The following is a 22,073-nucleotide window of genomic DNA, read 5'->3' on the forward strand; positions in this document are numbered from 1 at the left end:
TAAATCCATGCCATACTGATTTAATACAAAATCATTCAAAGAATAAAATATGTTATTTTTATTTGAGTTAAAACACTTTAGAAAGAGGCTTGCATGTATCTGTTGCATATTAAAATGTCCTAGTAAGAAAACTTTTTATTTCCTATCTTTTTATTTAAAAATAATACTAGTGTTAGTAATGTTTGATTTACTGGAAAAAAATTTGCTTCTTAATTTATTTATCTTCCAAATACTCTTTAAAATAGATTAGAAATATCAGTTGAATGATCAGTCTTTATTATAGGGGAATCTACAGAAATTGAGACTAGAGGTCTGGTTTTTTTTTAAGCGTAAATGAAGTTCTTTCTCTTCATTCTTCCAGATATAACTACAAAATATAGCAAAAAATACTCATATTTATTTCACATTCTAGGTAAAACTGCCATTTAATGCACAACGAATAATTTCACTCTCTCGAAATGATTTTCAATCTTTGTTGAAAATGCACAAACTGACTCCAGAGCAGCTGGATTGTATCCACGATATTCGAAGAAGAAGTAAAAACAGAATTGCTGCACAGCGCTGTCGCAAGAGAAAACTTGACTGTATACAGAATCTTGAATCCGAAATTGAGAAGCTGGTAAGTAGAGCAAATTTCCTATTATTTAAATTCTGCCACATTCTTTCTTTTGCATATATTTGTGCTTATAACAGAAATAGCCATTTAAATTTCTAAGTCAGGTATAATGCTCAAATTGTATGTTAATTTAAAAAAATTGCCGTTTTAAATTAAATTACATTTCTCCTGCCATGCTGGAGATCCAGGTTCAATTCCCTGTGCCTGCCCATGTTAAAAAAAAAAAATTATATAAAATAAATTATATTGCATTTTCAAAAAGCTTAGGAGGTAAAAAAAATGTTGAGGGTTTTCATAGACTGTTTTGCTTGTGTAAGTATTCTATATGTTTAGTATGATATACTATGATGCATAAGTTGAGAACTATTCCTGGGTGCTTTTTAAAACAAAAATGATGTAAAAATTAAGGATAATTTTCCAGTTTACCTAATTATCTAGTGATTGAGTAAAGATTTAAAAAATTATAAAATACTTTAATCTCTTCATAGTATGTTTTTTTTTAAATTTTTTTATTAATCAAAAAAAAGAAAAGAAATTAACACAACATTTAGAAATCATTCCATTCTACAAATGCACTCAGTAATTCTTAGTATCATCACAGATGTATGATCATCATTTCTTAGTACATTTGCATCGATTTAGGAAAAGAACTAGCAAAACAGCAGAAAAAGATATAGAATGTTAATATAGAGAAGAGAATTAAAATAATAATACTAATAAAAATATATATATATAAAAAGGAAAAAGAAAAGAACAAAAACAAAAGATACAAATACACAAACAAACAAACAAAAAACCATATTTCAGGTGCAGCTTCATTCAGTGTTCCAACCTAGTTACATTACACTTAGGTATTATTGTGCTGTCCATTTTTGAGTTTTGTATCTAGTCCTGTTGCACAGTCTGTATCCCTTCAGCTCCAATTACCCATTATCTTACCCTGTTTCTAACTCCTGCTGGTCTCTGTTACCAATGATATATTCCAAGCTGATTCTCGAATGTCGGTTCACATCAGTGGGACCATACAGTATTTGTCCTTTAGTTTTGGGCTAGACTCACTCAGCATAATGTTCTCTAGGTCCATCCATGTTATTACATGCTTCATAAGTTTAGTCTGTCTTAAAGCTGCATAATATTCCATTGTAGGTATACGCCACAGTTTGTTTAGCCACTCTTCTGTTGATGGACATTTTGGCTGTTTCCATCTCTTTGCAATTGTAGATAATGCTGCTATAAACACTGGTGTGCAAATGTCCGTCTGTGTCTTTGCCCTTAAGTCCTTCGAGTAGACACCTAGCAGTGGTATTGCTGGGTCGTAATCCATTCTGCCATTCTATGTCTTTTGATTGGGAAATTCAGTCCATTAACTTTTAGTGTTATTACAGTTTGGATAATATTTTCCTCTACCATTTTGGCTTTTGTATTATATATATCATATCTGATTTTCCTTCTTTCTACACTTTACTCCATACCTCTCTCTTCTGTCTTTTCGTATCTGACTCTAGTGCTCCCTTTAGTATTTCTTGCAGAGCTGGTCTCTTGGTCACAAATTCTCTCAGTGACTTTTTGTCTATAAATGTTTTAATTTCTCCTTCATTTTTGAAGGACAATTTTGCTGGATATAGGAGTCTTGGTTGGCAGTTTTTCTCTTTTAGTAATTTAAATATATCATCCCACTGTCTTCTAGCTTCCATGGTTTCTGCTGAGAAATCTACACATAGTCTTATTGGGTTTCCCTTGTATGTGACAGATTGTTTTTCTCTTGCTGCTTTCAAGATCCTCTCTTTCTCTTTGACCTCTGACATTCTAACTAGTAAATGTCTTGGAGAATGCCTATTTGGGTCTATTCTCTTTGGGGTGCGCTGCACTTCTTGGATCTGTATATTTAGGTCTTTCATAAGAGTTGGGAAATTTTCAGTGATAATTTCTTCCTTTAGTTTTTCTCCTCCTTTTCCCTTCTCTTCTCCTTCTGGGACACCCACAACACGTATATTTGTGCGCTTCATATTGTCATTCAGTTCCCTGATTCCCTGCTCAAGTTTTTCCATTCTTTTCCCTATAGTTTCTGTTTCTTTTTGGAATTCAGATGTTCCATCCTCCAGTTCACTAATTTTAGCTTCTGTCTCTTTAGATCTACCATTGTAGGTATCCATTGTTTTTTCCATTTTTTCTTCTTTGTCCTTCACTCCCATAAGTTCTGTGATTTGTTTTTTCAGATTTTCTATTTCTTCTTTTTGTTCAGCCCATGTCTTCTTCATGTCCTCCCTCAATTTATTGATTTGGTTTTTGAAGAGTTTTTCCATTTCTGTTCGTATATTCAGCATTAGTTGTCTCAGCTCCTGTATCTCATTTGAACTATTGGTTTGTTCCTTTGACTGGGCCATATCTTCAATTTTCCGAGCATCATCCATTATTTTCTGCTGGTGTCTGGGCATTTGATCAGATTTCCCTGGGTGTGGGACCCAGCTGGTTGAAAGGTTTTTCTGTGAAATCTCTGGGCTCTGTTTTTCTTTTCCTGCCCAGTAGGTGGCGCTTGTGGCGGTCGTCTGTCGGCCCGGGAAACCGCGCGTGGAGGCGGGGGTCGCCGGCCGCCGCGGCTTGGGGGAGTGCGGGTCCAAATTGCCCAGCTGGCCTTAGACGCCAAGCGTGACGGGAGGGCCCCGCTATCCAACGTTCCCAGTCAGACCGGGGAGCCACGTGCGTGGAGGGGACCCCAGTCGCCAGCCGCCCCGGCCGGGAAAACATGCGCCCCTCGGGTATCTCACCACAGCGGATTCTCCCTGCCCGTTCAGCCGTTCCAGAATGGGGTACGCTGTCTTTTTGGTCTCTGTCGTGACTCCGGGAGCTGTTTCGTATTGTTTCTGTTTCTTTAGTTGCTTTTCTGGAGGAGGAACTAAGACCCGCGCGTCTTACTAAGCCGCCATCTTCTCCGGAAGTGTTTCTGTTTCTTTAGTTGCTTTTCTGGAGGAGGAACTAAGACCCGCGCGTCTTACTAAGCCGCCATCTTCTCCGGAAGTCCATAGTATGTTTTGTGTCTATAAAAGCTAATGCATGAGTTGTTAGTTGAACTGTTGACACGAATAACTTGTTTAGATTCATACCAAAAACAAATAAAAACACCAGGATCTTTCATTTAATGGAAAAATTTATATGGTGATATGAATAGAAGTGAGATCCTAAGTGAGAAGAGTACTTGCTTATTGAATCTTATTTATTTTTTTTAATTTTTAATTTTTAAAAAAAAATATGACAAGAAAGAAACACAAACATCTGAACATATGATCATTCCATTCTACATATATAATCAACAATTCACAGTATCATCACATAGTTGCATATTCATCATCATGATCATTTCTTAGAACATTTGCATCAATTCAGAAAAAGAAATAAAAAGACAACAGAAAAAAATTTATACATACCATACCCCTTACCCTTCCCTTTCATTGATCACTAGCATTTCAATCTAAGTTAATTTTAACATTTGTTCCCCCTATTATTTATTTTTATTCCATATGTTTTACTCGTCTGTTGATAAGGTAGATAAAAGTATCAGACACAAGGTTTTCACAGTCACACAGTCACATTGTGAAAGCTGTATCATTATACAATCATCTTCAAGAAACATGGCTACTGGAACGCAGCTCTACATTTTCAGGCAGTTCCCTCCAGCCTCTCCATTACATCTTGACTAACAAGGTGATATCTATTTAATGCATAAGAATAACCTCCAGGATAACCTCTCGGCTCTGTTTGGAATCTCTCAACCATCGACACTTTATTTTGTCTCATTTTGCTCTTCCCCCTTTTGGTCGAGAAGGATTTCTCAATCCCTTGATCCTAAGTCTCAGCTCATTCTAGGATTTCTGTCCCACGTTGTCAGGAAGGTCCACACCCCTGGTAGTCATGTCCCATGTAGACAGGGGGAGGGCAGTGAGTTTGCTTATTGTGTTGGCTGGAGAGAGAGAGGCCACATCTGTGAAACAAAAGAGGTTCTCTTGGGGGTGACTCTTAGGCCTAATTTTAAGTAGGCTTGACCTATCCTTTGTGGGGTTAAGTTTCATATGAACAAACCCCGAGATTGGGGGCTCAGCCTATAGCTTTGGTTGTCCACACTGTTTGTGAGAATATCAAGAATTCAACTTCAGGAAGTTCAATTTCTCCCTTTCCCACCATTCCCTGAAGGGGACTTTGCAAATACTTTTTTATTCACTGTTCAAATCACTCTAGGATTTATCAGGGTATCACTCTGGACAAACCAACAAAATATCATACCCTACTCAAGGTTCCATGTACTTATGGTGTTCAATTAAGCTGTCTACGTCTACATAAGTTATATTTTGTACCAAATAAACATGAATCTTATTTTTAATTTAACAATCAAATGCAAATTAGCTGAAAAATGGATTAATTTGCCCCTACCTGAGCATTGTATGAAAGAGGACAAATGTAATAATTCATGCCAGCTAAAGCTAAAAATATGGTTAGAGACAGCCATATTTATATTAAAGTATAAATAATATTAAAGTATTAATATTATTAATTAAATAATTAAATAATATTAAAGTATTAAAAACACCCCTTATATTGAGTTTTGTGTCTTTGTTAATCATTGGTGAAAGTTGAAAACTGTGATTGTATCTAGGCTCTAAGCATGAACATTTTAAAAAAAAATTGCTATGAATAGTAAGTAGCAACAATTTTTTAAAATTTTGCTTTTATATGCCTTCTAAGAAAATAAAAATTTATTACATATTATGCCTATACTGTAATTATACAAAAAGATTAGGAGGTATAACTGTATAAAAAGATGTGGGAGAAACTTGATGTTTCACAAATGCAGGCATGAGAGGTATAAAACCTATATATGATATTGCTGGATGATGAAAGTCAGGACAAAGAAGAAAAGTTACTTACCCCGATACTTTAGGAATATGTGTCAGTCCATACCTTTAAACATTAACATTCTTTCTTGTTATCCAACTTTGAATTAAACATTTATCTGCCTTTAGACATAACATAGCAAGTTTGATAAATTATCATTTTGAACTTTAGTTATTGTTCTGTACTGTGATACAGAGATGTTTTTGAAGTCACAGGGTTGTGTGTTCTATTTGAGTCTAAATAAAATTGACCTGTAGTATTGTACTACTAGAGCTCTCAGTTTTACATTTTATGGTTCTGCTGTCTTCCTGTTGGCTAGTTGTGATTTCATAGCTGTCAGTAGACTTAATCTAGTTTTCCTGTTCACCTAAAAACAAAAAGTGAAAATAAAATAAAATCATAAAACCCTTTAGCTGATCAAGTTTGTTTTACAATTTTATTTTATTCATGACTACTTAACACATACATTTGAGAGTAGCTTCTACCCTTAAGAACTATTCTATTTTCTGGTTCAAATTTATATTTTTTGCTTGAGGTCAGAGACTGGATTATGAAATAATTGATATTTTTACTGAATTCTGATATCCTGGATGTAGACAACTTTGCTACTTTATTTGGCTTCCAGCCCACTCTGCCTTTGGTTTGACAGACAAAGGTGGGAGATATTAGTGGTTAAAAGTGTGAAATTTTGAATCAGATTTCTACCTGTGACACTAAGTATCCTTGTGGAGAATATTTAATTTTTCTTTGGCAGGTTTCTCATCTGTGAAATGGGCTAATACTCATTCCTACTTTATAAAGTTAGGTGCTCATTAATGGAAATTAAATGTCTTAATACATGTAAAGAAGATAAAACAGTACCTGGTACATTGTAAGCACCTAATAAGTATTACCTATTTATTATTTTTTTATTATCATTTATCAGCTTTCAATTTTCTGTCTGTTAATTGGTTTTCTTCCTGATGTCTCACCTAAACTGTGAACTTTGGATTGGACTTATTCTTTTATTGTCTCTCTCATCATCTAGTAAGGTTCCTTTCAAATGGCCAGTGTAATAACTTTTGGTTAGTTTCCAATAAAAGGAATATTTGGTTTCCCAAAAGTTTTTAAGAAAGTAAAAATCAGTGTGGTCAGTACTATTGTTTACCTGCTGTATTAATTTGGATTCGTTAGCTGTAAGAAACAGAAGCCATCTGAAGCATGAACGAATGAATTCATGGATTTTATGTGAATGAATGAATGAATTGATATTCTGTATGGTTATCGGTGACATAGAAGCCAAAGAATGGAGCCAGGCCTCATAAATGACATGGGGCCAGAAAGTGGATGACTGCCAGGACCCCAGGGAATATCCTCTCTCAGCTCCTCTCTGTGTACCTGCTTCATCTTTCAGATACCACAGAATGGCTTGTGTGCTGCTAAGTGTGTAGGCAAAGAGTGGCTGCAGCACAGTTCCTGAGTGTTTCCTTCTACTTCAGGGGCCAGACCAGGTTGAGACTAAAACTTTAGTCAGTTCTAAATGCCCATGGAGGAGTGGATGTGATTAGCCTGTTTCAGCTCAGGTATAGCCTTCTGTGACTGGTGGACAGGGGAGAGAGAGCAGAAGCATGGCTGCCCAGAGCTCACCCCGCTGGGCTGGCCAAGCAGACAGCCCACAGGGGTCTGCCGCACCCCGATGTGGGGCAGTGAGAGCTTGTTGTTCTGCCTTTGATGTCTTATAACCCCAAGAAGATGCTCCCGAGTTTTTATGTCACAGTGACTTGCTTTATGTTTCAGCCTCCTTCACCTCTCTTCAGACAACTCTCAGATCTAGTGATTCTACTTGCAGACTCCAGTTGCCAAGTTTAAGGGGTGCATTATAAATCCAGTCCTACCACAGATGCCTTTCTCGGACAAAAAAAAAAAAAGTGCTATTTAGTACCTAATAAGAATAAGAAAGCTGGTTCTTTTCTTAGAAGGAAAAGGATTTGATGCTTTTTGAATGTTTATGATATTAAGAAGCTTACTTAAGTTTATTAAGAAGTTTATTGAGCCATCCTGCGAATCTTGTTCTTTTGTAGAGAGGGAAGAACCAACAGAAGTTACACCACCCTTCTCTCACAGGTCTGTGTTTAGTTTTGTGGAATGTTGAGAATACAGAGAAATGTGAACAGATATTGTTCTTTTTAATCAAGGGAGCACTTTTTTGAAACATGACCTGTGGACAAACCATGTTCCCAATCTTCATAGTCTGGATGGGATTTTAACAAACCTTTTGAAGGGAAATTACTTGTTTCACAATTAATTAGCCATTTTCATACAGCAAATGACTGATTGCACATATAAATAAATTCAATGTCTATTGCCCTGATATGGTAATGTTCAGATGATGGGCCCCCTATTTTATAAGCTTTGGTCTTTGGATTTTGGCTGTAAAGAGAGATATTTTATAACTTTATGCAGTTGTCATATGGGTCACAGTATGCTAGACGGTGGGCAGGTCAGTACCTGAAAAGACTGTTTGATGGCCATAAGAAGCATCATTTTAACGGGATGTTTACAGGGTTGGTCAGTCATATAATCATGTTTAAAGGATGCTTTTATACTCTATGTGCTGGGAAAATCAAAGGGAAAAATGTTAGTTCCTATTCAAGAAATTATTAATGAGTTGTGTTTCTCAACAAATTTTGTCAGTCTGATAAAACTTTTGAAGAAAAGTATATTTATTTGATGAACAAATTGATGTTCACCATCAATTGATGTTGCCTTTTAACCTATATTTGGAATGTTCTGTACGTTAGGGGTTAGGCATTAATTCAACATTGCTTTTACTCTTAAGCATTGAATACACATAGTACATAAACCAACAACATGACTTTTCTACCAATAAATAGAAGGTCTTTGAACAAAGTTGAAGAATCATTGAATTTCTGTTACTGTGTTTAGTGTGCAAGACCCTTGTCTTTATAGAATTTTTGACAAGTCCAAGTTTGTTTTTTCTGGGGATTAGAAGGATTAACCCAAAAGTTAGAAAATGTACATAGTTCTGATACCACTTTCACCTCAAATAAAGGTAACCCTGAAATTAAGGTAACCCTGAAATTAAGGGAACCTTAGTTTTTTTTTTTTTTTTTTTTTGGGATTAAAAAGCAGTTTAACAAAAGACCATCAGTTTATACATTCCTTTCAATTATGTCCAAAAGAATTTTAAATATACAAATCACATTCCAAAACCCAAAAGAATTTTTTGAAACAAATGAAATAACATAGACAAATTCAGGATCCAAATCATTAAAAAGAAATTTTGTTTTAAATCACAAGAACTTATATTTTGTAACAAGAAATAAAACAACAAAAAATAGCTATATACAGTAAAGTTTCAAAACCCCCCCAATGATGGAACAGTGGCACCACATTTTATTTAAATGTACTGTTCAATAATGTTTGTATAATATACATATTTTAATTTTCTGTTAAATAATAGATTTAAAGAACAAATGTTAAAAATCCAAAAATTGAATTGTAGTTATTCTTAAAACTTACTAATTTTGACCATGTGTCCAGAGTTGTAAATTACAGTAACAGCCTTCAGAAAGTGCAGGGGTGGAGCAAAGCATACAGGACCACATTTTGATAATGGTACTTTTTCTTTGGTCCTATTACTTGACATATGCTACATATCCTAGAGATTCTTAAGATGACTTTCAATACAAAATAAATAACTTATGTAAATATTCTTTGACATAAGCATACATCTATATGTAATTAAATAGTATCACAACAGTGAAAGTATAAATAAAATGAGGAATACCAAACCGTGTTTAAAAAAAAAAAAAGCAAAACTCAGTTGTCTGACTATACAATGACATTTTAAAAGTCCAGTAATTTGATATGTAGGAAAAGTGTATAAATTCTTAAGAAGTCAGTATTAAGTGTACTAATGAGCATAAAGTCAAAGTTCTTTTTAGATTCTTAACTCCTTAGAATCTAGGTTAAATATCAAATTTTACCTTTCCTTCAATGAAATTCTGTGACATTCAAAATAAATTTTGCATCTCTAAGCTGTTTTCCACAATAAAATAGCCTACAACTTCTCTATAATTACTATTAAAGAATTGATATTACTGTTGAAACATCTACGTGTTGTATTTCAAACTTTTCTTCCCAAATACCATGTTCTTAATTTTCATTAGGACTATCAATCAGTACATTTTCACCAAGAACAAAATAGATGGGAGATAAACTTGTAAAAAGCACAGTAACTTAAATAATCAAGGATTCATCATTATAAAAGATTGAATCAGTAAGGCCTTTGGAGGTCAGAAAGGTCATTAAGACACACCACACACATAAGAAAATGGTATCAACTGTATATATGACATGATCCAAGCCACAGGTCCACCTTCCCAAATGTATTTATTTCCTCATGAATTAAAAATTATGAACTACACAGCCCAACTTTTAATAACATTTTCAAACCTACTAAAAGATTTTATCATTTCTCACAACTCTTGATTTTTATAAACTTTGGTAGGAATCCAAAACTGTTACATTTAATAAAAGCATATTATTTATCACTGTAATTAGCATATATAGTATCCAATAATTTACTTGTCCCATGTTTAAGAAATGTTAAAATGAAGGACAGACTAACCCTGAATCAACAATTAATTTGAATGGTTGCAGAGCAACCAACCAGTACTCTGATGTGGTTGAATGTAAATCTTTATATTTAGTTGTGATTTCTATGCACTTACAGGATTTAGATTTTACATGGAATTTGAAGTAGGTAATATGATATGAAAGTTTGAGTTTGTTGCAGTCCAAAATTACCATGTTCAAAATATGGTAAAAATTATTAAACAAATACTCCAGTTGGAGATTGTTGAAAATCTGGCAACCAGAAAGTTTGCTTGGTGTGCCAGTTTGGAGTCACCAGCAAATTGATTTAAAATGTTTTGTACTTTTAAACACTTAGAATTCTGGATGAAATAGATTAAGTATTGTAGAGGCTAGGTTTTTATCAGCCAGGTAGCATATTTCTAATTAGCCAAGAGTGCTCAGCAGTTTGTTAAATAATATTTTTGAGCCAATTTCTGTTTAACAGAATCCATTAGAATTATATAAAAATAGTTGATTTTTTACAGTTTTAAGATCAGGAGACTTTAAAATATATATACTGTATAAATCAAAATATTCCTTATACTAAATAGGTAATTCTACCTATACTCAATAATTAAATTTAAAACCCAAATTCCAATTTTAGAAAGCATTTTTGCCCACTAATTCATTTTACCATTTCTGATATATTCTTTTTCCCACTAACTTATTAAATAACTCATAATTTACAACCTTAACTCCAGTGTTAATCAAACAAGAAATGAAACAACAACAGAATAGCTATATACAATAAAGTTACAAAAACTTCAATGATGGAGCAGTGGCACCACATCTTATTTAAAGGTACTTTTCATTAATGTTTTTATAATATCCTTGTTTTAATATTCTGTTAAATTTAACTTGTTTAAAAGAAACCACTATTTTAAAGCAAAGTGGTGGCTCCTTCCCAATAGCTCTTGTTGAGCTACAGAAAGAGAACTCAGCATTCATCTGTCCCTCCTAGATATGTGATAAAGCATTCTTGGGGCATTGGCTTTATGAGATGTCTCAAAAGTTCTACTGAGTAGCCTTAAATTTAAAGGTATGTGCCATTTTAAATAATGAAATACCATGGCAACCTGGACTGTCTGCAAGAAAAGTCATTTTGGTCTCAATTCACAGACATCTATACTATTTTTGTTGTTTTTGTTATTGTTAATAGTTGTAGATTAAAGGAAAGTTTTTAGAGATCAATGAGCCAAATTTTCACTTTAACATATCCTAGTAGTACACTATATGCTTAATACTCCAAAATTCTTCAAATGGAGATATTATAAACATAAAAAATACTATTTTAAATCATTAAATGAGCTTCTAAGTCCTTTAAATTACGTTTTAAAACTTTAATGGAAATTAACATATACAAATTTAATTTAATATTAAGAATTTATCTGATTTACAGAAAAAATACAATTAGGAGATTAAGGGCAAAACTCCATTAGTGTAAAGGTCATTGACTCCTATTTAACACAGGAGCAACTGGATTGTTTTCAGCTATTTGAAGCAACAGAAGGTATTAAAACATATATGGAGAAACAGATGTGTGTATCTCTCTACACTAAATTTAAATATGAATTTTATTCTCTGGTAAATTGAACCAGAATGTTACTCTATCAATTCTTATGTAGTTTAACAAATAACATTTACAGTCCTTTGTTTAGTAATTCTTTTTACAAATATAAAAATCTTAGATATGTGTAAAAGTTTTTTCAAATCATATATACTTCTATTTCTTCACAACTTTATATGTAATTACAATGTTCAAATCTTAAATATTCTGTGTAATTTGATATATCTGTACAAGAAGATATATCAGATTATATATACTCTGTACAAGAAGAGTAAGATTAAAAATATTTAATAAGATTAAATAGATCTGATTTGCAAAAATTGATATCTCACATTTGTGTGCTATTGCAAAGAGTGCATAGGACATTTCTGCAGCAATCAAAAAGGTAAAGTATTTTTAAACGCACAGATTTCAAGTTTTCTGAAATTAAAGTCTTCTAATCCCTGGAAATTCTTTCAAGTTTTAATTTCAATTGCAATAGGTATTTTTATATATATATATATATAATATATATATATATATATATATTATATATATATATACATTTTTTCCTTAAATTTTTATTATTTCAAACCATTTGAATAATATAATCAGATTCAGCATGATATCTTCACATAATCTGTTTGAAGTCCTCTGTGCAGGATTAATGTTGCAATTTCCAGTGCACCATCTTGAAAAACCAGTTTTTAAGATAGTATACTGCTATGCTTTAGTGGGATTTCCTGTAGGTTTAGGATCATAACCATATAGGAAAGTAGCTGTTATTACAAGGATGGCTCCAAGGAAGAATACACTGGTTGGCACAAAATCTTGTAGCCAAAAATAGGATATCAGTGTTGATAATATTATGGATAAAGAAGTTGCAAATCCTTTTAAAATATTGTCTGCATACTTAATAACAGCAGCTATTACAAGCCCTCCAAGTGCCTGAAGAATAACTACTATCCAGGTCAGTCGATTATATCCCTGAAAAAAATCCATTCTTTGATACCAATTCTCCATCATAAATGTATACACCCATTAATCCAAATATACTCCCAAAGAAACCGAGCTGAATGTTTCTTATCCAAACGGACTGTTTGGTTTCTTTTAAAATTTTCTCAAAGTAAACCCCAGCAAAGCCACTTGAAAAACATGCTGTAAGAACTGCCATGAGTCCTACAAATTGAGAGCCAGCTGAAAGTTCCTTAGAATCAAGTTCTTGAGAATCTGAGGGCCACTGAACAAAAGCAACTCCTGTCATCAAAATTACTAGGGAGAGCCACTGGTACACACCTAATTTTTTACTAAGCATAGACACAGAAAATAATGCTGTTGTAAGAATTTTCAACTGATACGTGACCTGATAAGTAGCTGCATCTAGATTTGACAGTGCCACATAGAGTAAATTATTCTGAAGCGTATATATCCCTGATGAAATAGCAAGTTTAAGCGTTTCCATAGGTTTATTAAGAATTTCATCATGTAGTATTCGATTCAGTGCTCTTAGACTACATTCTACTGCTATCTTTGTAGACTAGAAAAATGCAGGCCATTATCTTCAAAAGTTCAGCAATAACCACTGCAGTAGAAGATAGATAACGAGGTCCCTCCTCTTTTAAAGTCCTAGAATAACGCATTGTTAGAACCAAACTGGTAGTCTGAAAGACCAGAATTCCCAAGGAAAGATATTTTAGGTTGGTGGGCATTTTCTTATCTTCATTTGCCTTTCCAGCAGCTGGGCCGGCTGCACGCACTGGGGGCCGCCGCTCAGCTGCGCCCGGCGCCCCAGGCTGCCGAACCCGCCGGGTGCCCCGCGACCGCTGAGCCGCCCACTCCCGCCGCCTCCCGGAACCTTAGTTTTTAAAGAAAACATTTTTAATTACCAAAATGTATTTCTCTTAGAAAGTATCAGCTATTGGTGATTGATGACAAGTTATAATAAAAGATCAGAGATCAGAATATTCACAAACCTCTTGAGCTCATTGTTGAGGTGCTCAGACACTGTTTTGTTTCACCCTTATCCATTATGATCGTATAGGAGTCAAATGACCTTCATGCTTAGTGTTTTGCACTTTGTGGCAAAGATTGTATTATTATATCATAAATAGAGCTGTTCTCTATATGATCAGGCAAACTCTACTGGCTGCCTCACCTCCTACTCACTGTTGTCCCTCAGTACACCCTGGAGGGTCCTACAGTAATCTGCCCTCTATCACTCTGATTTATGTGAACATCAAAGGTATATGGGGGAGCCCTTAAAGATGCACATTCCATGGTCCTGTCACATGTCTGTGGGCGGGGCCATGGAACAAGCATAACAGTTTCCCAGGTAATTAATTCTTAGGCACATTAAACTTTTGAATCCATTAGAGCAGAGGCCAGAGAGGGCTTTGAAATCACATGGCTAGAAATCCTACCATTGCATTCCCCAGCACATGTTTTAGTGCTCAATAAATATTAGTGGTTAGATTGTAATGAAATGTGATTCTCTGTTGTTTCTATAAGCATCTGTTGGTCAGCATATGTTAAATGTTATGCTAAGTATAGGAAATCAAAGATGAGTAAGACATAGTCTTTGTTAATAAAATATTCATAGTCTTGTAGGAAGCCTGGTTTGTGTGTTTTTCAGATTTTCTTGACATTTGCTCTTCTCCCCTCCTTTTTTCCTAAAAAGATTCAAGTTTTTAGAAAAGTTAAATGAATGGTGCAATAAATAACCATGAACTTCCTATTTAGATTCAACAATTATTGACATTTTGCCATATTTACTTTTTCTGTCTCTCAGTCTTGGTCTCTTTCTCTCTTTTTGCCCCTCTCTCTCGGCCCAGCTTGTCTGCCTACTTCCTGTCCTGGTTGGTCTTTGTCTCTCTTTCTCTCTCTCAGGTCTTTGCCTCTTTCTAACCCCAGTTGGCTCATCTTGGTCTCTCAACCCTTGGTCTCATTGTCTTTCCTGGGTCATGTTCTCTTTTTATTTTCCCCATCATTTGAAAGTTACCCCATTGTGATACTTCATCTCTAAATGCTTAAGCAATATACCTCCTAAAAATAGACATTTTCACAGACGATCGGTACCTTGCACACCTGAGAAAATAAGCAAATCCTCAATATTATATATAGTCCACATTTAAATTGCTCTAATCATTCCCAAAGTTTTTCATAGATGCTTCTTTTTTTTTTTTCAAACTGTCCATAATCACATAATGTGGTTTGTTAATGTCGTTTTAGTCTTTTAATCTAGAATAAGTCCTCCATTTTTTTCCCCTGGCAATAACTTTGAAGAGTCCAGATTTCTTATAAAACGTCCTACTTTTAATATTTTTCTATTTCCTTATGGTGTTATTTAAGTCATTGTTCCATTCCCTGTATTTTATATAAATGGGGAGAGTTTGAGTTCAGATGGAGATTAAACATTCTTCAGTGGTGTTGTGTCCTTATTGCATCGCACTGGAGAGGCACACAGTGTGGGTGGGGTCCTACCTGGGTAAGTATGAATCGCCAGATTGCTTCATTTTCAAAGTTACGTTTTCACCTTTAATTTTTCAGTAAACTGGGAGTGTTTCTTAAGTAGTTTGTGAATATCGTGTCCCCTAGTATGGATTTTACCATGGAGATTACAAAATAGTATTTTTTCTAAAACTGTCTGCCCTTATTATTGACTGGCGTTCTTCTTTATAAAGAACTTTCCCTCCCTTCTCTTTCTCCTTCCTCCTGCCCCCTGTTAGTATCACTGTGGACTCATGGATTAAGTTTTTTTTAATTTGATTTGTTAGAATCAATAATAGTCATTTGTCTTTTTGATGACGTTTTTTCAGATTTGGCAAAGGAGAGCGCTTTCAAGCCTTCTGCTGTGTTGTTTTATCATGACCCCATTTTTGAGTCTGTGCCTTCTAGCATGTCACAAGGAGTCACCTTCTATCTCTCCTGGCCCAAGATTTGGAATCACGCGTTTCTCTGAAGAGCCTTGTTTTCTTTTAGGGGGGGACATTGTTATGCTACAATGAGTAACTTTGTACATGTTTAAGGAAAATGATCTTTAGGATAGATTACTAGAAGTATGATTATTTGATCAAGGGTAAAGACAGTAATTTTATTAGGTATTAAAGGATTTCCTCCATGGTCTTGAACTATTTCGCCTTCCCACCAGCAGTTGACAAATGTCTGTTTCCCCACAGCCTCAGCAAAGAGTTTGTTGTCAGCTTCTGGAGTTTTTCTATTCTGATTGGGTGAGAATTGGTATCTCATGGCAGCCTTCATTTTTATTTCTTGTATGAATGAAATTGAGCATTTGAATTCATATTTTTAGGGGCCATTTGTACATCTCTTTCTCTTAACTTCACCGTTAAGAGGTTTTAAATTGTAAGGAACTCTTAGTGACCATTTCCACTAAGGTGGAAATAAATTGTGGTATAAATTGTCACTGTCATCTGACCCTTCCAGTGCCAAATTCTTCTACTTGTCTTTATTGGGTGAGATATAGATATATATGTATATGTATATATATAAATATGTTTTTTAATTTTATTTGAATGGATATTGTATGCTAGCAGTTGAAAATCTGGATTTCAGTGTAAGTGGTAGTGTTGGCAGAAATTGCAGAATGGTGCCAGAACACTAATTTTATTCATTTTTATAACTTCTGTGAGTAAAGCCATAGCACTTCAAACTTACGACTTATGCAATATTTATTGCAGAAATAAAAAAAATAAAATTTATTGCAGAAATAGGTAGCAGGACAATGCTAGTGAGTATATTTGGAAAGTATCTTTTAGTAATGATACAATGAAATAATTAAGCTGAATTATTTTTATTTATTTAACTACCATTTATTAAACTGATTGCTATCATAGTACGTTTGTTTTTAAAAATAAGAGTGAAATGGAAAAATCAGCTAACTGCTTGGAACTTTAGCTTGTAGTAGTTATGTTACCAAGTGCAGAGGTACAGATGGTAGCATTTAATTTATAGAATTATTCCTATTAGAGTTCCAGGGCTGTACCTACTGGTTTTAACTATTGTAGCGAATCAAGCTGTCTTGCGTGGTACATATTTAAAGGACATAATAATGACATCTCATTTTTGGTGGTGAGAGAGTAGTGAGAATATTTAAAGATCATATGGATGTTTATATAAAAATGCAGAAGTTCTAAAATATTTGTCATCTTCATAGTATCTGTAAGTTAAGCAGTGGTTACTAAATTCTGGAAGGAGGCTCAAATATTTAACAAGATTTAATTGCAAAGATGAATCAGCAGTTGCAATTTTGTCTATTGCTATTTAGAACAGAGCATCATCTCAACTTTGATCGGTGCATCCATGATTGAATATTGTTCCTGAGGGAAAGATATTTCTTACTTTTCTTCTAAAAGCTTTGTTTCTGTTCTCATTTGAATTGGCTTCTGAGAGGCCATGAAAACAAGTGGGTGCTGATTGTATTAATGTGTTCCTTCTTTGGACAAGTACACTGTTCTAGGCACCTGCAGGCTCATTTTTTAGAATAACAACTGGCAAATTTTCTGTAAGAAAAATGTACCTGCTGAACAGTGATCTTCCTTCTTAAGTAAATATAGCATAACCACTCAGACCCAAATCTTTTCAAGAGTCTACTAATTGACAGACATTTGGTGAGCGCACACACACACACACACACACACACACACACCCTGTCTTGACATACACCTATTTTTCTCCCTGCAAAAATCATTGCATAAAAGTTAAATAAATTGGGGAATATTTTATAATAAAAAATTTGGTACTTTGTAGCATGTTTCTCAAAATATTAGATAGCCTTAAAATAGTTAGAAACAAATTACCAGTAAAATTGGATTAACACACAGTTTTGTAGGAATACTTTTTGTAATTCTTTCTAAAATCTTAAATCTGCATTCCTTTATCTGCCTTCCCTGAATCCAAAAAGCTCTGAAAACTGGATAAGGTTGCCACCAACTCTTTTGGCCAAAAAAACCTGATCTAAACTAACATTAGACTGCTTAGAGTCTTCACTTATCTTTGTGCATTATTTGATATTTTTAATACGTATTTGCACAGCAATGCAGAGGTGTTTGATTGTGAGGTGCTGGCCCAGACCCTGCTAGGGGGATTATGTGTGCACCCACGTTATCTTTCTAAAAGTCTGAGTATTTCTAAATTCCAAGATGCAGTCTAGTACAGAGGTTTTGGATGAGGGCTGTGGATTTGTGGTGTACTTACTATGTGTTTAAATAGAATTGAAAAGAAAAAATTCTGTTTGATCTTACTTAATGAGAAAATGCTGTAGATGTGAACGTTTGAATAGGTTAGAAATGCTGATTGGGTGCTGAGCAAATAAACACAAGTCATTGTGCTCTCTTTCTCTGCCCCCTTCATAGCAAAATGAGAAGGAGAGCTTGCTGAAGGAGAGAGATCACATTTTGTCAACTCTGGGTGAGACAAAGCAGAACCTGACTGGACTTTGCCAGCAAGTCTGTAAAGAAGCAGCTCTAAGTCAAGAACAAATACAGATCCTCGCCAAATATTCAGCCTCGGATTGCCCACTTTCATTTTTAATTTCCGAAAAAGAAAAATGTACTCCTGATGGCGAACTAGCATTACCATCAATTTTTAGCTTACCAGATGCACTTCCAGCTGTGCTGCCCACCGGTGACCAGAGCCCTTGCTATCCCAGTGGGAGAGGAAATGGCAGGTGTGACTATGAGCGCGGCCAGGAGGCTCATCAGACCCCCACTGCCGCCTCTGAGCAAGTTGGGCTCGTGGAACAGTGTCGTCAGAGTGGCGGGATCTCAGATTTCTGTCAGCAGATGACTGATAAATGTACTACTGATGAATAAACTTGCATTCGCTCTCTTCAAGCCACCTGATTTTCTACTGAAGTTCTGGCATTGTCTTCAAAGCCCAATGCAATCGTCTGTCTCTTAAGGATATTGCGTTTTGTTTGTTTGTTTTTCTAACCAGTACTTTGTTGTTAACAGAATTTCTCATAAGTCAACTCTGATTTTCACAAGAAATTATTTATTTATCTCCTGGATACTAAAGAATCACGTGAAAATGTGGTAAACCACTAATACTTATGTTTTAAAGAAGAATAATTGTTAGTAATAACTCCTCCCAGTATACAAATTAAATATGAGAGTAAACTGTAACACATCAGCCTGCCACATCTGCAGATAGTTCCTACTAAAGAATTAGCCTGCAGAACGTTAGTAGTCTGATCTTTTTTGCAATATCCTGGTTTTAAAGGTTATCTTCCTTGAGCAATGCTGATAGAGTTCTGTTCTGAGAGTCAGGTGTTGGCCACTGGGAATATTTGTATAAAACTGCAGTGTGAAAAGCAAAAGCATCATCTTGCTTGAAACTCGAGCTTTACTCTTCAGCTTCTCCTAAAACCTGAGGTTGGTTGGGCTTCGTTGTGACTTTTAAACTACATTGGGAATGGGTGGTTGGTCTAAGATGGAAGCGTCTGCTCCTTCTATCAACTTTAGAAATTTAGAAATTCTGCCTGCACAGTAGATAAGTAGTATTGTCCTTCTTTACTTTTCCCTCTACCACGTCTGGTTCCATCATAAGCTTTCCGTTTCCTGACATTGTTGCCCTTTGGAAGAAGAAAGGACTCGGGATACAGGGCCACGAGTAAATGCATTGTCTCATCTTAGCCTTCCTAGAATCCTGGAGCACTTTCCAAAATACGAGGCTCTTTATTGTTCCACCGATGCAAGAAAACCAGACATCAGGGGAAAGAAAATTGCTTACATTTGCTGGAAGTTCATTCATTATTTTCATCCAATTTTGAAGTCCCGTGGTTTACTGGTGAAAAACATTACTGTAGGTAAAGATGTCTTTACACTTTCACAGGTTTGTGAAATTGGATGAAATATGAGGAAAAGAAGATCTTGTTCCATTGTGGATTTGAATTTGTAAATTAGATTTAATCTTTGCTCCCTTCCCCCAATCTGATGTGGTATAAGGGCACAAAAATTGTTTTGACTTGGTCGTTTTTAAATCAGTCTTCATGTTTATCCAATCCTGTAACAAAATGTAGTTTCTGTAATCTGAGCACCTACCCCAGAACATCCTGCAGTGTGGCTCTTCGCTGTTTTGGTGTTATAGACAAAAAAAAAAACAAAAACAAAAAAAACAGCTATGGAACTTCTCAACTATTTAAAAAAAAATCCTATATACATACTCACAGAAACATTTACAGAACCCAGTTTTAAAGGTTCAAAAGAAGTAGCCTTTGAATTAGAAAGTACTTCATTTCACCAAGATTGGACATCTGAAAGAGGCACTTCTATAGACTACATCCTGGGTCTAGGGGGCTCTGTGTGGCCAAAGTGAGAGGTATCAACCCGCCATGTGTGAATGAGTCTGAAACAGCTAGACATTTGCCATGAGAGTACATTGGGACCAGTCTTAGTATTTCAGAGTTATTTGTCAAACATTAACCTTTTTGATGGGTGGGGAAGAGCTTTGGAGGGAAGGATATTTCTAGTATATTTTTAGTGGTTTGTATGTTATCTCTGTTATTGACTTAGTTGTGCTAAGAGGAAACTAGTTGAGCTTTTTTATTTTCTAGAGATTTTCATAAATACACTCAATAATTTGTCAGGGAGAATGGATAATTCTATGGTAAATGTGTATCATACTATAAAAGAATTGTATATAAATATCCCCATGTAGCTATTTCTCTGATAGTTTTAATTTTGATTTTCCAGCTTCACAATATAAAATAATATAAAAACTTTTCTGGTTTACAAAATGTAAAATCTACACAAGCCAATGGAATCCTTAATTTCCTACCTCATTGTACACTCAACTGTTTGTCATATCAGTTTATGTATGTGCAGATGTCAAATAATTTTTTGCTGTAAAAATCTGCTTGGAAAGGTTACTTACTATTTTATGATGAAACCTAGGTGTCTCTAGAGTTTAAGTATAATTTTAAGGCACTTGGTTTAAATTTCTCTCCATCTATAAACAGTTTAGTATTAAAGGGATTTGTTTTAATGATATTCTGATTATTGGCCAAGTGTAATATTTCTTAAAATACAGCATTACTTTTAATAGCCAGCATGTGTAATACAAGTAACTACACTACCTCATACCCACATGCTTTTCAAGTTGTAATACAGATGGACAGAGAGAGAAAATATTTTATCTTTGTCTTTTGGCCATAAGGTGGGAAGTTTTCTATATATTGCATAGCATTACACATTTCTGCCTACTTTAACATTAACTTCTAAGGAAGTTTTTTCTAAGAAAATTTGTTTCCAGTTGATATTTTCTTTTGGGGCTGCCAAAGACAAATGACAGGATTTTGGGTATACAGTGTATACCTTTTCCTTCATGCAAAATTTTGAGAAGACTATTTTCAGTTTGTACATTGCATATTTACATGATCATTGTTCCTTATTTTATGAACTGGCCTTCTCAATGCTTGATGATTTTTAAAAAGCTGTTATTGTCTAACTCAGTAAAATAACATTACCTTTAAATATATTTTCCCCCTTATTTAAATTCTATAGCTGTGGCAAATAATAATTTGTTAAATTGCTACATCCAAAACCAATGTGGATATAATCTCCGTTCTCCATCTGTAAATTTCATAATTTACTATAGCTTAACCCTTAACCAGTTTGCAAATAAGCAATTAAATATATTTAATGCAATAGACAATGCAGGTTGCATGTGGACACTCAGCCACATTAACAACTTGGGAAAAAAGAATCAATCAAATGGCAATGTTATAATGAATTCTCAGGTGAACATTTTTCAGTTATGAAACGTCTATTTTGAATTTGTAAATATTTTAAATGTTTTATTAAGGCATGTAATAAACTATACTTTGAAACTTGTTGGGCAAAATGAAAATTTAAAGCCATAATGGTAAAATGGCATTATGATCATAAAATAAAGAAAAATAATAACATCCATTGGTTTTTTGTATCTTTCATACCATGATTTTCTAACAATGCAATAAAACCAGTAACCTGTTATATCCATGTCCTAGGACCATGCTTCACAAAAAGAATACTTTCATAATATTAAATTAAAATTTTTTTCCTAATGTGCTTACTCAAATGTAGCAAAACTATGTTAGATGTTGGTGAAAAATTGACAGTTAAATAAAATTCTCTAAGATTACTCCTCATTGAATAGAGTTGCACATCCATTCTCATTTTCTCTTGTGAATGACCTGCTTTTAGTTTAATGAGTGTGATCATAGTATATGTATGAGGGAATCATTCATTCATTGATTATCATGCCCAGCACTCGTCCATTTAAGAAAGCACAGATTTTCAGCCTTCTGATTTAATTTCAGTCTTCACATAGAGATGCAGGAATGTTTTAATAGGTACTATATTAGTCATTAATTTTTAAAATGTTATCTGT

The 22,073-nt window shown here is 34.4% G+C and overlaps 1 protein-coding gene and 1 pseudogene across 8 annotated transcripts in view; one reads left to right on the top strand and one right to left on the bottom strand.

The window, feature by feature from the left end:
• BACH1 (BTB domain and CNC homolog 1) overlaps nucleotides 1-21,611 on the top strand; it is a 92,869-nt gene extending 71,258 nt beyond the window's left edge. For all 8 annotated transcript variants that reach the window (XM_077118804.1, XM_077118802.1, XM_077118799.1 and 5 more), the window contains 2 exons: nucleotides 413-619; nucleotides 18,056-21,611. In XM_077118804.1, the coding sequence (XP_076974919.1) occupies nucleotides 413-619; nucleotides 18,056-18,514 (666 nt within the window). In that variant the 3' untranslated portion in view covers nucleotides 18,515-21,611. The remainder of the gene's footprint in view (nucleotides 1-412; nucleotides 620-18,055) is intronic.
• Nucleotides 12,559-13,477, bottom strand: LOC143648577 (UDP-N-acetylglucosamine transporter pseudogene; annotated as a pseudogene).
• Nucleotides 21,612-22,073: the final 462 nt, after the last annotated feature.

This window comes from Tamandua tetradactyla, chromosome 10, assembly GCF_023851605.1.
Source record: "Tamandua tetradactyla isolate mTamTet1 chromosome 10, mTamTet1.pri, whole genome shotgun sequence".
NCBI classification, from domain to species: Eukaryota; Metazoa; Chordata; class Mammalia; order Pilosa; family Myrmecophagidae; genus Tamandua; species Tamandua tetradactyla.